The following is an 11,595-nucleotide window of genomic DNA, read 5'->3' on the forward strand; positions in this document are numbered from 1 at the left end:
GGTCGTCGCTCGAGCACAGGGCCCCTCGCTCGCTCGATCCGTCACTGCTGCTGACACCCGGGCCCGGCGTCCTCGTCCTCGTCGTACGGCCGCCCGTTGCCGTGGTACTGCGCGCGACGAGGCTTGTCAGTAGCTGTCGAGTGCGAGGCATCGACGAGCTTGTGGCGGCAAAGATGGGAGGAAGAGAGGGAGGGGAACGAGGGAGGAACGCGACGACGCACCCACTGCTCCTCATCCTCGGGCTTGTCCCGCTTGTCCTCGAGCTCGACCTCATCCGTCTCCTTGCCCTCCTCGACGACGACGCGCCCCAAGTCGGGCCGGCGCGGCGGCAGCAACCCCCTGAGCGTCTCGACGCCGCCCCGCTCCGCGAGGCCCATGGCCCACTGCTCGTCCGGCATGGCCACCTCGACGCGCAGGAGCAGGTCGCCCCGCGCACCGCGGCGCCACATGCCCTCACCCGGCACGACGACCTCGTCGCCCGACTTGAGGACGCGCCAGCCGCGCTCGCCCGGCGCGGGCTGCGAGACGCGCAAGCCGCGCCCGTCGAGGTGGACGAGGATGAGGCGCGAGAAGCCGAGGAGCGACTCGGAGAGGGTGAGGGACAGGGTCGTCGACAGGTCGGCGGGGCGGTCGGGCCGCGTTGGCGGACACAGGGTGAAGGTCGGGTGCGGCAGAGGGCGGACCGTGATGTGCAGGTCGCCAGGTGCAGAGGAATCGGGCTGTGACGAGGAGCGGGAAGTCAGTCCCGTCGGGCGAGAGAGAGAGAGAGAGAGAGGGAGAGGAGCGAGCGTGAGGACGCACCGACTCGTCTCCCTCGCCGGCTATGATGATCTTCTCGCCAAAGTGCAGGCCGCGCTCGAGGTGGAAGTCGACGCGCTTCTTGTCCTTGACCGTGCGAGCACCCTTGCACTTCTTGCACCTGCGCACGACGAGGAAGGAGAGGTCAGTCGAGGTCGTTGAGGAAGGAGAGGAGGACGGGTCGACGCACGCGTCCTGGTCTCGGACCTTGAGCCCTCGCCCCTCGCACAGCGAGCACCGCACGGGCACGCGCTGGATGTACGGGCCCATCTGCTTCATGGCGTACGTCTGCCCTTGCCCGCTGCACTTGACGCACGGCTTGGCCTGCTTGCCCGGCCGCGCGCCCGAGCCCGTGCACGTGCCGCACGTGCGTGTGCGCTCGACGGCGAGCGTCTTGGCGCACCCGGTGTACAGCTCCTCGAGCGTGACGGGGAGCTCGACCTCGGACGGGGCCGTCTGCGTCTTGCGCCGCTGGCGCGGGCGGCCGCCTGCTCCTGCGCCGCCTGGTGGTGGAGGCCCGCCGAACCCTGGAGGAACACCGCCGCCGCCGCCGAACATCTCGGCGAAGAAGTCCTGGAACATGTCCTCGTCGCTCATGCCGCCCGCCCCACCGCCGCCGCCTCTCGGGCCCTTTTCGCCAAACTCGTCGTAATCGGCGCGCTGATCCGGGTCGCTGAGGACCTCCCACGCGTGCTGGATCTCCTGGAACCGGGTCGGGTCGGGCGGTGCGCCGTCCTGCGTCGACGACTGCTTGTCGGGGTGGTACCGGAGGGCGAGCTTGCGGTAGGCTGTGCGGCGGAGGAAAGGGTGTCAGCGACACGGCTGGGCCGCGAGAGGGTGGCATCAGAAGGCGGACTCGCCCTTCTTGATGTCGGCGTCGGAAGCACCGGGCTGCACGCCTGTAAACGAGGGTGAAGAGAACCAGGGTCAGCGAGATGATGATGAGGAGCTCGAGAGAGAGGGGGGAGGGGAGAGAGAGAGAGGGCTCACCGAGGGCGTCGTACAGCTTTGTGTCTGCGACCATGCAGGGTAGAGTAGACAGCAGCAGGTGCTCGTCCAAGCGAGAGCGAGGTAAAGGAGGAGAGAGACCGTCGGTCGGAGTTGGAGGAGCGCTTGTCCTCACTCTCTCTGCCTCGAGCTACGAGGTCAGGCCCTTGCTGCCACAGTCACCGAGATGGAGCTCGCCTCGGCCCTCTTCTCGTCCGCCGCGTCGTCGCTCGCCGCCGCCCAGAAGGGCTCGCTCGCCTCGTCGTACGCCGTCGACCCGGCCGTGCCACCCGTCCAGGTCGGCGTGTGGAAGGTCCACCGCGCAAAGCACCACTCGAACGGCAAGCTCGTCTCGATCTGGACTGCGGACAAGCACCAGCTCGCCGCCGGTCCCCCTCCCTCGTCCTCGGCCGGCGCGAGGCGAGGTGGGGGGGCTCGCGACCGCACGGCCGACGCAGAGCGCTTTAAGAACGCCGTCGAGGTCCTCAAGAAGGAGGTGAGCACTCTGGTCCGCGAGCCTTGTCAAGCGAGGGCGACGCTGACCCTCCCCTCTCGTCGCCTCCCCTCCCTCTCGCAGGCGTCCTCCCTGTCGAGGTTGCGGCACCCGTGCATTCTCGAGATGGCCGAGCCCATGGAGGAAGGACGGTGCGTCGCCTCTTTCTCTCTGCACGTGCGTGTCGCGCCCGGCCTGACCCCTTTTTGCCTCGCCTCGCAGGTCGACCATCACCTTCGCGACCGAGCCCGTCACCGCCTCGTTGCGCCACGCCATCGACGCCTCGGACGCCGCCCAAGACCCTTCCGGACGCGCGTCGTACCGCCCCAAGACGGAGCAGGACCTCGAGCTCGACGAGGTCGAGGTGCAGAAGGGCCTGTCGCAGCTCGGCAAAGGCCTCCAGTTCCTCCACGAGTCGGCCAAGCTCGTGCACGGCAACCTGACGCCCGACGCCGTCATCATCAACGCCAAGGGCGACTGGAAACTGAGCGGGTTCGGCCAGTCGCGGTACCTGTTTGACCCGCAGGGCGCGCCCGCGAGGTGGGAGTTTCTCGCATTCGACCCGGACCTGCCGACAAGCTGCCAGCGCGACTACGACTACATCGGTTCGTCCCTTCTCTCTCGATTCTCTCGCCCGCATCGGCTGACATGCTCGCCGCACTGCAGCTCCCGAGTACGCCCTCGACGAGTCGCCACCGGCCCCGTCCAACGACATGTACTCGCTCGGCTGCATCCTCCACGCGATCCACACGCACACCGGCCCGCCGTTCCAGAACCGCCACTCGCTCAAAAAGCTGCGCACCAACCTCGAGGAAGGCCTCGGCCTCGTCTCGTCGCAGTGGCGCAAGCTGCCCCAGGACGTCCAGGAGGTCCTCGCGAGCCTCTTGACGCGGTACCCGAACCGGCGCTTGACGGCGCGCCAGTTTCTCGAGAGCAGGTACTTCGAGGGCCTGCTTGTCGGCACGCTGCGCTTCCTCGAGCGCGACTCGTTCGCGTCAACGTCGAGCGAGGCGCAGGCGAGCTTCCTCAAGGGCCTCGTCTCGGTGCGTCTCTTCTCCTTTCTCCCTCCCGATCCTCTCAAGCACCTCCCTGACACTTGCCTGTCCGCCCCGTGCAGGTCCTCCCGAGCTTCTCCGACAAGGTCGTGCGGCGCAAGATCCTCCCCTCGCTCCTCGAGGAGACGCGCAAGGCCAACCTGATCCCGTTCCTGCTCCCCAACGTCCTCTACATCGCGAGCCGCATGACGCCCGACGACTTTCGCCTCGAGGTCCTACCCGCGCTCAAGCCCCTGTTCGCCATCAAGGACCCGCCGCAGGCCGTCGTCGCCCTCATCGAGAACATGGCCACCATCCACGCCAAGTGCTCGCCGAGCGTCTTTCGCGAGGGTCCGTCCCCTCGTCCTCTCTCTCTTCCTGCCCCTCTGCGTACGAGCGAGAACTGACTCGGGGCGAGTGCCGGTGCGCGCAGAGGTCATGCCGCTCATCTACTTTGCGCTCGAGAGCGACAACCCGGTCGTGCTCGAGAAGGCGCTGCGCGCCGTCCCGAGCCTGTGCGAGTCGCTCGACTACACGGTCCGTCTCGCTCTCTCTTCCTTCTCGTCGGCGCCTCTCCGAGAAGCGCACCTGACGCCGACGACGCCCGACACAGACCGTCAAGCAGACCCTGTTCCCCAAGATCACGACCGTCTTCTCGCGCACGACCGTGCTCTCGGTCAAGGTCAAGTGAGTCGCCCCAGCACGTCCGTCACAGAGCGCGGACTGACGTGGCCTCGTACGCCCGCAGCACCCTCATCTGCTTCCACTCGATGATCAAGATCCTCGACAAGTTCACCTTGACCGAAAAGCTCGTGCCGCTCCTCGCCAAGATCAAGACCAAGGAGCCGAGCGTCATGATCGCGACACTCGCCGTCCACGAGGAGATGGGCAAGAAGTGCGAGATCGAGGCCAGTGAGTCCCCCTCTCTCTCTCCCGCCCTCTCCCTCTCTGCGCCGCGTCGACGGACCGTCCCTGACCTCACCTCCTCTCGCCCAGTCGCGACCCTCATCCTCCCGCAGCTGTGGGCCATGTCGATCGGCCCGCTCCTCAACGTCGACCACTTTGCGCGCTTCATGGCCGTCATCAAGCAGCTGTCGACCCGGGTCGAGGCCGAGCACTCGCGGCACCTCGCCGAGCTCAAGCGCCTCGAGGAGAGCAGCGGCGGCGCAGGGGCGCACGGCATGAACGGGCCGGCCAACTCGGGCACGGGCGCCATCAGCGCGGCGGCCGTCACCGACTTTGAGAGCCTCGTCAGGGGCAAGGTCAACGGGACGAGGGTCGAGGGGCTTGCGGCGCGTGGTGGCCAGGTCGACATATTTGCCGACGAGTCGCCGGTGCGCTCCAGCTTTCCCTCTCTCTCTCTCGCCTCCTCGTGCCGACCGACACCTGACCCATCTGCGCGCGCACAGACCCTCACGCCGACGCCGACGGGCATGTCCTCGCCACCTCTCCCTGCTCTCCCCGCCGCCTCGCCCTCCTTCCACACCTCTACCAGCTTCGCCTCTCCCGCCACCGCACAACCTTTGCGCCCAAGCGCGCCTCGCGTCGCGTCGTCATTCGGCTCGACCGCGTCGCTCGCCGCCGCACGACCTCCCGCCTCGCCGTCGTTCGCGCCGCCGCCGCGAGCTGCACCGGTCGCGCCGAGCCCGGCACCTGCGCCTGCGACGGCACGAGCGCCGGCTCTGCGCAGCTTTGCGCCGCTGCAGCCCGGTCCGTCTCGCACCGTCACCTCCTCTTCTCTCGCCTCGACCTCGGCGCACCAGCCCAACTACAACCTGTCCCTCTCGACGACGACGCCCTCCTCGTCCGGCCTCCCTCCCCTACAGCCGACCTCGTCCTCCATCTTCGCCTCACCGCCATCCTCCTCCGTCGCGCCCGCCCAGCCCTCCTGGAACCGCGTCCCGTCCCTCGCGCCGACACCCTCGTACGGCGCCGCAGCAGCAGCCGTAGCAGCACCCTCACCGGCGTTCCCGCCAGGGTACAGCCCGGCCGGAGCGCTCCAGCCGACGGTCGTGCAGCGGCCGGGGCAGCAGAAGAGCGCGATGGACTTTGGGAATTGGGCAGACCTCGACCCGCTGCGCAAGTAGCTCCTCTCCTCTTTTCGAGCAACGAGCACAGTTTGCCGAGCGTGCTCTTTTCTCTCGGACAGCGAGAGAGACACAGCGAGAGAAGGTACGACTCGACTGCAGGAAAGAGAGAGAGAGACAGATCTACAGCGCACGGTCCTCCTTCTCACGACGACGACGTGTACGGCAACGACGGCGGGCCGTCCCACAGCGAGGCGAGGACTCGTCGGTCGCCCGTCCAAGGCTCACGAGCGTGCTGGACCTGCGGGTCGGGGTGTCAGCGACGAGATCGAGCGAGGAAGGGGAACTTGAGAGCGACATCGAGGCGGGCGCACGTAGTGGTTGTCGAGGACGAGGACGTCGCCGACGCGCCAGTCGATCAGGACGCGCGTCTCGTTGATGAGGTCGGCGCACAACTGGAGGTACTCGTGCGGGATGGCGCTCCCGTCGCCGTAAGTCGGGAGGTGGTGGAACGCGCCGTCGGTGCCGAGGAAGGGCGGCTCGAGCGCCTGCCACTTTTGCGCCAGCAGGAACATGGACGTGATGTTGCCAAAGTAGACCGGGACGTGCGTGAGCGGGTGCCGCTTGATCCCCTCGACGTAGTGCACGACCTCGAGCGAACCGTCGTCGTGCCACACCCACTCGCGGGCGTGCCGCTTGATCTGCTGCTCGATCTTGGCGCGCGCCGTCGCCTCGTCGTCAGCCTCGAGGACGCCGGCGTCCGGGTAGGCGCGCGCGATCGAGTTGCCGAGGTTCGAGCCCGGGTTGACCTCCTTCAGGTACCGGTAGACGTAGCGCACGCCCTGTAGGAGAAGTGGGAGCGGCGGTCAGGTCGGGTCGCGCGAGAGAGAGAGAAAGAGGGCGAGCGCACCTTGGTCGCGAGCTCCTCGACGAAGCTGGGCGCCTCGACCTCAAGACGCGCAAAGAGCTCGGCGCCGTTGTTGATCGGCGTCTGTCCTCCACTCGTCGCCTCGCTCAGACCGAAGAAGACGATGTAGTTCGGGTAGTTCGAGCTCCAGCCAAACTCGCTGCGGGAAGAGGGTCAGTGCTCGTGCCGAGGGAGAGAAGGAGGATGAGTGTAGACGCACGAATGGGGAAAGACGGGCGCAGACGCAGGGCCCTCGTTGGCCGTGCTGACGGCCTTGGCGCGCACGTTGCGCACGACCGGGTTCCCGAGCTCGTCGTGCGGCGGGCCGAGCTGCAGCGCGTGGACGATGCGGCTGAAGCCCTCGGCGTCGTCGGCGTGCGTGCCGCGGAACAGGATGGCGCCGCCGTGCTCGTGCAGGAGCGGCTTGAGCTCGTCTTGCGCCGCGAGCTGCTCGAGGCGGTCGACGAACTCGTCGAGTGTCCGGATGGACGAGTCGACCTGGGCGGCCAAGGGGAACTGCTTGCCGTCGGTTGACGTGCCAGCCCAGGGCGCGCCGACGAGGGTGCGCTGGCCGCCGATCGAGAAGTGCGAGAAGAGTGGAGGAGCGACCATGGCGACGAGAAGGAGCGAGGACGCAAGGCGGTGGGAGAAGCGGATTCAGGCTGAGGAGCCGGGGTGCGGCATGCTCGGCGCGTGCTGCAGAGCTCTGCGCGAGCACGAGCTGGACCCTTCTCGCCCGCTGTGCGCCGGTGTGCCGGCCGAGGAGGCGCAAGCCGGCGAGGCGAAGGCGTGCTGGTCTGGGGGAGCCGCAGCGCAGGGGCGGAAAGCGCAGGCCGTCTCGTCCGGCATGAGGTTCCTGCGAGCTGGCTGAGGTGCTCGTGCAGCAGCCCGTGCTGGCCAGTGTGGCGGAATACGACCAAGTTCAACTCGAGAGATGAGGACGACCTCCCTCCCTCTCGCCAGCCTCGCCGCATCTCCGCCTGTGCGAGCGAGATGCACGCCCAGCTGTACTCCAACAAGCTCAGCTCGGCCGACGATCGAGCCGCCCGCGAGCGTTCGTGCTCGCCCTCGTCCTCGCGTGCTTCGCCCCATCGACATCGCGCCTTGTCGAGCTCGTCAGCCTTCCTTGGCGCGAGGGCGGGCGTTTCTGCGGCCTGAGCTTCGCCAGCATCTTGCTCCCGTTCCCTGTCCACCGCTGCTCGCCCCGCCGCCGTCGCCATGTCGACCTCGCCGACCTCCCTCGAGCGCACCCCGTCCTCGCTCGACGAGAAGTTGCCCATCGAAGCTGGTGCGCCGGCAGTCGAGGCGCAAGGAGGACAGAAGCGCAGCTGGTACCGCTCGCCGCTGTGCCAGGTCAACATCGTCGGCGCGTGCGCCTTTCTCTCGCCAGGTCCGTCCCCTGTCCTCCTCACTCTCGCCCTCCCTCGTTGCCGGTCCTGACTTCAAGCGCCCCGGCAGGCCTGTGGAACTCGATGAATTCACTCGGCGCAGGTGGTGGACAGGAGCCATGGCTCGCCAATGCCGCCAACTCGATCGTGCGTCCTCCTCCCCCTTCCTCTCTCTCGCTCGGCTCGAGCGCAGCACCTGATGCCCGCCCATCTCCCGACACAGGTCTTTGGTCTCATGGTCCTCACGTGCCTCCTCGGCTGTAAGTGCCCCTGGGGCAGCTCTCCTCCTCGCCCAGCTCCCCCCCTCGCCCCCATTTCGAGTACTGACGGGACCTCTCGCTCCGCAGCGTCCATCACAACCGTCACGGGCTACCGCTGGGCGCTCTGCCTCGGCGCCATGGGCTACGCTCCCTACGCCGGCGGCCTCGTCTACAACCTCAACACGGGCGCGACCTGGCTCGTCTACCTCGGCTCGGTCACCTGCGGCTTGAGCGCCGGCCTCTTCTGGAGCGTCGAGGGCGCTATCGCGTTGGGCTGTACGTCCCTCCTCCTCCTTCCTCTCGTCCTCCTCTGCGCTGTCGCTGAACCAGCCTTTGTCGACCCGCAGACCCGGACCCGTCGCAGCGCGGCATCTTTCTCGCCATCTGGCTCGCATGGCGCAGTGCGTCTCCTCCTCGAGCCCCACCCGTCGCTCTCGAGCGACACCGTCGCTGACTCTCGGCTCCCCCAGATGCGGGCCAGATCCTCGGCGGCGCCATCAACCTCGGGCTCAACGCCAAGGGGAACAAGATCGGCGCCATCTCGCAAGTGACCTACTACGTCTTCATCGCGCTGCAGTGCGTCGCGCCGCTCGTCGCCATGTTCCTCGTCAGTGCGTCCTCGTGTCCCTCCTCTCGTCGAGCGTCCTCGCGCTCGAGCGTCGCCCTGACCGCTCTCCTCTCGCGTCGTCCTGACCGCTGTCCTCTTGCGCACAGACCCCTCCCAGGTGCAGCGCAAGGACGGAAAGCCGGTGAAAATGGAGGAGCATATCGGGTTCTTGAACGAGATGCGCGAGATGTGGGCCCTGATGTGCCGGCGCGAGGTTCTGTGGCTGTGCGTCGGGCTCGTCCTCTCCCTCCCTCTCCCTGCGATTGACCTCGTCTCTGCCCGCCAGGCTCCCGATCTCGCTGTACGCGCAGTGGACGTCGCCGTACATCAACAGCTTCCTCTCCCTCTACTTCACCGTGCGGGCCCGGTGCGCCTTTCCTTTCTCCCCCCCTCGACGACCTCTCGCGCTCCAGCACTAACCCTCACTTTCCGCGACAGCGCCCTCGGCTCTCTCGTCATCGCCATCCTCGGCGTCGTCTTCAACTTTGCGCTTGGCGCGTTCTTGGACAACGAGCGCTTCACAAAGAAGTTTCGCGCGCGTGCCTCATACCTCATGATCATGGTCAGCCTCGGCGGCGTCTGGATCTGGGCGACCGTCATCCAGGTGCGCCCTCGCTTTCTCACCCTCTCTCTCTCGGTCCAGGCGTGGTGGAGAGGCCTGTCGAGCTCACAGACGCCGCTCGCCCGCAGTTGCGTTTCCTCGACCACAAGCCGAGGCTGGACTGGACCGACGGGCAGCGCTTTGCCGAGGCGTGGATGCTCTACGTCCTTTTCTACATCACCTACTTCGTGCGTGCCTGTCCCTCTCCTCTCCCCTCGTACTCCCTCCCTCGCACTCCCTCCCTCGCGCCCGCTCGTTCCCCCTCTCGCCTCCTCCCCTCCTCTTCCTCCACTTGGTCTCGCTCACTCTCTTCTCCCGGGCAATAGACGCTTCAGAACAACCTGTACTGGGTCATCGCGTCGACGGCCCGAGCGCCGCACGAGCTCATCCGCCTGTCGTCGTTCCTTCGAGGCGCCGAAAGCGCCGGGTCGGCGTGCGGGTACGCCCTCACGGCGTCCAAGAACCTTCCGCTCACGGTGCCGCTCTCGATCGACTTTGCGCTGTGGGGCGTCGCCATCACGACGGCGTGGATGACGGTCAAGGAGGTGGGCGTGTCGCTCGGGATCAGGGAGGCCGAGGAGGAGGAGTAGCTTTTGGTCATGTCGGTCGGAATGTCATGCTGGTGATTAGGGAGTGCTCGGTCGAGACAGAATGCTCGAAAGGGAGCGTCGTCGAGAGCCTGCGAGGCTGTCAGAGCGGTCGAGGAGAGCGAGAGGACCTTCACGGTCTCTCGCTTGCCCTCATTCTCGTCTCTCGTCGCCAGAGACCACGAGCTGCTCACCTGAGCTTTCGCACGCTATGGACGACATCCCTGCCAACACGCGGCGGTACACGAAGCGCCAGGCGGGCGACCTCATCGCCTCTTCTCTGGATGCCGTCGTCCGCGACCCTCTCGGCGGTGCGAGGGCCAAGAAGCGCAAGACGAGGTGCGTCACACTCGCTCGGTCCGTGTGCACAGCCCAGGGCACTGAGGGGCTCACCGCGTGGCGCGCCCCTTGCAGCACCCCCACCCCGAGGACGTCGACCCCGGCACTCGAGGCCATCCTCTCGCGCTCGAGCACGCACAAGCCGCCGGCGAGCAGTGCAACAGCACCGACCAACTACGACCCGTCGTCCCTCCCGGCCCTCCTCGCCCGCCTGTCGACCTACCGCCTCTCGACCTTCTCCCCCTCCAAGCCCTCGTCCCTCTCGTCCCTCAACTGCGCCCTGCATGGCTGGATCCACACACCATCGTCCCGCGAGCGCATCCAATGCACCACCTGCGCCCAGGGCCTCGTCCTCCTCCCGCCCTCGAACGGCGAGAGCTGGTCGAGCCCGACCGGCGACCGCCTCCGTCTCGAGTACGAGCGCCTCGCGCTCGCGCCGACCGGCCACGGACACGCCGAGAACTGCCCATGGCGCATGCGGCCGTGCGTGCGCGGGCTGTACCGCCTCGCGGGCGGCGGGCTCGGCGTGCAGAGCGGCGGGAGGAGGCGGTTCCTCGAGACGGTCGGGCGGCAGGCGCGCGAGTTGAGCGAGCGAGGGCTCGATGCCGTCACGCTCGAGCTGCCGAGGGAGGCGGCGGCACTTGTCGAGTCGGAGGAGGGCCGGGCGAGGCTCGTCAAGGCGGTGCAGGCGGTCCAGGCGGGCGCAGGAGCCGCACCCGCCGTCGGCGTGAGGACAGACGAGGCCGCCTCTCTCGACGCGACCGCCATCCTCCTCGCCGTCTTTGGCTGGGCCCTCTCCACCACGCCCTCGCCCTCGACCCTCTCTCGCTCCGACTCGACCTCCTCCCTCTCATCCCTCCGATCCCTCTCGACCTCCTCGACCTCCTCCTCCTCGCCCATCCTCGCCTGCTCCTTCTGCGTGCGACACATCCTCGCCACCCCGTACCTCCCCTCACCTGCCGGCACCGCCACCACCACCACCAGCACCACGACGCCCTCCTCCACGCCGAGACCGTTCGACCCCGTCAAGCAGCACCAGCCCTTCTGCCCGTTCGTCGACGCCCACGCCGGGCACTCGCCGCCCGTCGCCGCGCCGCTGAGCGCAGGAGCAGGAGCTGGATCGGGAGCTGGAGCCGGAGCTAAGGGCGCGAGCGTGCTCAAGCCGGGCTGGCAGGTCCGCCTCGAGGCAGTGCTGCAGCGCCCGGCGGGCGCGGCGGCGGCCCCGGCTGGTGCGCAGGCGGGCGCCGAGGGGGAGCAGGACGGGTCACGTCGTTGACCTCGGCGGGAAAGGTGCGTCTCTCTTTCCCTCTTTCTGTCTCTCCTCGACTCGTCCGGCGAGCCCTCGGGGCGACACTCGCTCACTCGATTTCCTCTCGACCGCAGACCAAGGAGCTCCTGTCGTACGTGCGGGGCTTGCTTGGGCCCAAGGGCACGCCCCGAGGCGGCGCGGCGAGCGTGCGCGTCGGTACGACGAGTGCTGGACGGTCGGCGTAGCGTCGTAAGGAGGTCGTGTCGGCGCCAAGCAGTGACGGTCCGGAATCGACTCGCAGCACTTGACCTCGCGGTG

General features: G+C 67.9%; 5 protein-coding genes across 5 annotated transcripts; 3 read left to right on the top strand and 2 right to left on the bottom strand.

The window, feature by feature from the left end:
* Positions 1-392: 392 nt before the first annotated feature.
* Positions 393-1,587, bottom strand: RHOBADRAFT_152 (uncharacterized protein; the record flags this gene model as incomplete). Its single annotated transcript, XM_018412245.1, has 4 exons — positions 393-719; positions 802-919; positions 989-1,286; positions 1,338-1,587. Coding segments are annotated over 4 exons (993 nt in total), but the record flags the coding sequence as incomplete, so codon positions are not given.
* A 633-nt stretch (positions 1,588-2,220) lies between these two features.
* Positions 2,221-5,451, top strand: RHOBADRAFT_38520 (uncharacterized protein). Its single transcript, XM_018413532.1, has 10 exons — positions 2,221-2,281; positions 2,363-2,430; positions 2,501-2,883; positions 2,945-3,321; positions 3,396-3,663; positions 3,746-3,849; positions 3,926-3,999; positions 4,061-4,224; positions 4,309-4,574; positions 4,722-5,451. Exons 2-10 carry the CDS (start codon positions 2,405-2,407, stop codon positions 5,397-5,399), a joined length of 2,340 nt encoding a protein of 779 aa, XP_018269389.1. The 5' UTR covers positions 2,221-2,281; positions 2,363-2,404; the 3' UTR covers positions 5,400-5,451.
* Positions 5,452-5,577: 126 nt separating this feature from the next.
* On the bottom strand, positions 5,578-6,762 carry RHOBADRAFT_7740 (uncharacterized protein; the record flags this gene model as incomplete). The annotated part of the gene is made up of 4 exons (XM_018419196.1): positions 5,578-5,640; positions 5,714-6,181; positions 6,250-6,406; positions 6,467-6,762. Coding segments are annotated over 4 exons (984 nt in total), but the record flags the coding sequence as incomplete, so codon positions are not given.
* A 702-nt stretch (positions 6,763-7,464) lies between these two features.
* RHOBADRAFT_38521 (uncharacterized protein) lies at positions 7,465-9,692 on the top strand (the record flags this gene model as incomplete). The annotated part of the gene is made up of 11 exons (XM_018413533.1): positions 7,465-7,636; positions 7,705-7,781; positions 7,858-7,894; positions 7,982-8,170; positions 8,242-8,295; positions 8,365-8,505; positions 8,609-8,726; positions 8,788-8,868; positions 8,940-9,105; positions 9,192-9,290; positions 9,429-9,692. 11 exons carry the CDS (start codon positions 7,465-7,467, stop codon positions 9,690-9,692), a joined length of 1,398 nt encoding a protein of 465 aa, XP_018269391.1.
* A 208-nt stretch (positions 9,693-9,900) lies between these two features.
* Positions 9,901-11,590, top strand: RHOBADRAFT_55101 (uncharacterized protein; the record flags this gene model as incomplete). Its single annotated transcript, XM_018417664.1, has 3 exons — positions 9,901-10,028; positions 10,104-11,202; positions 11,412-11,590. The coding sequence occupies 3 exons, from the start codon at positions 9,901-9,903 to the stop codon at positions 11,520-11,522; spliced, it is 1,338 nt and encodes a 445-aa protein (XP_018269392.1). The 3' UTR covers positions 11,523-11,590.
* Positions 11,591-11,595: the final 5 nt, after the last annotated feature.

Source organism: Rhodotorula graminis (assembly GCF_001329695.1).
Source record: "Rhodotorula graminis WP1 unplaced genomic scaffold RHOBAscaffold_11, whole genome shotgun sequence".
Classification (NCBI taxonomy): Eukaryota; Fungi; Basidiomycota; class Microbotryomycetes; order Sporidiobolales; family Sporidiobolaceae; genus Rhodotorula; species Rhodotorula graminis.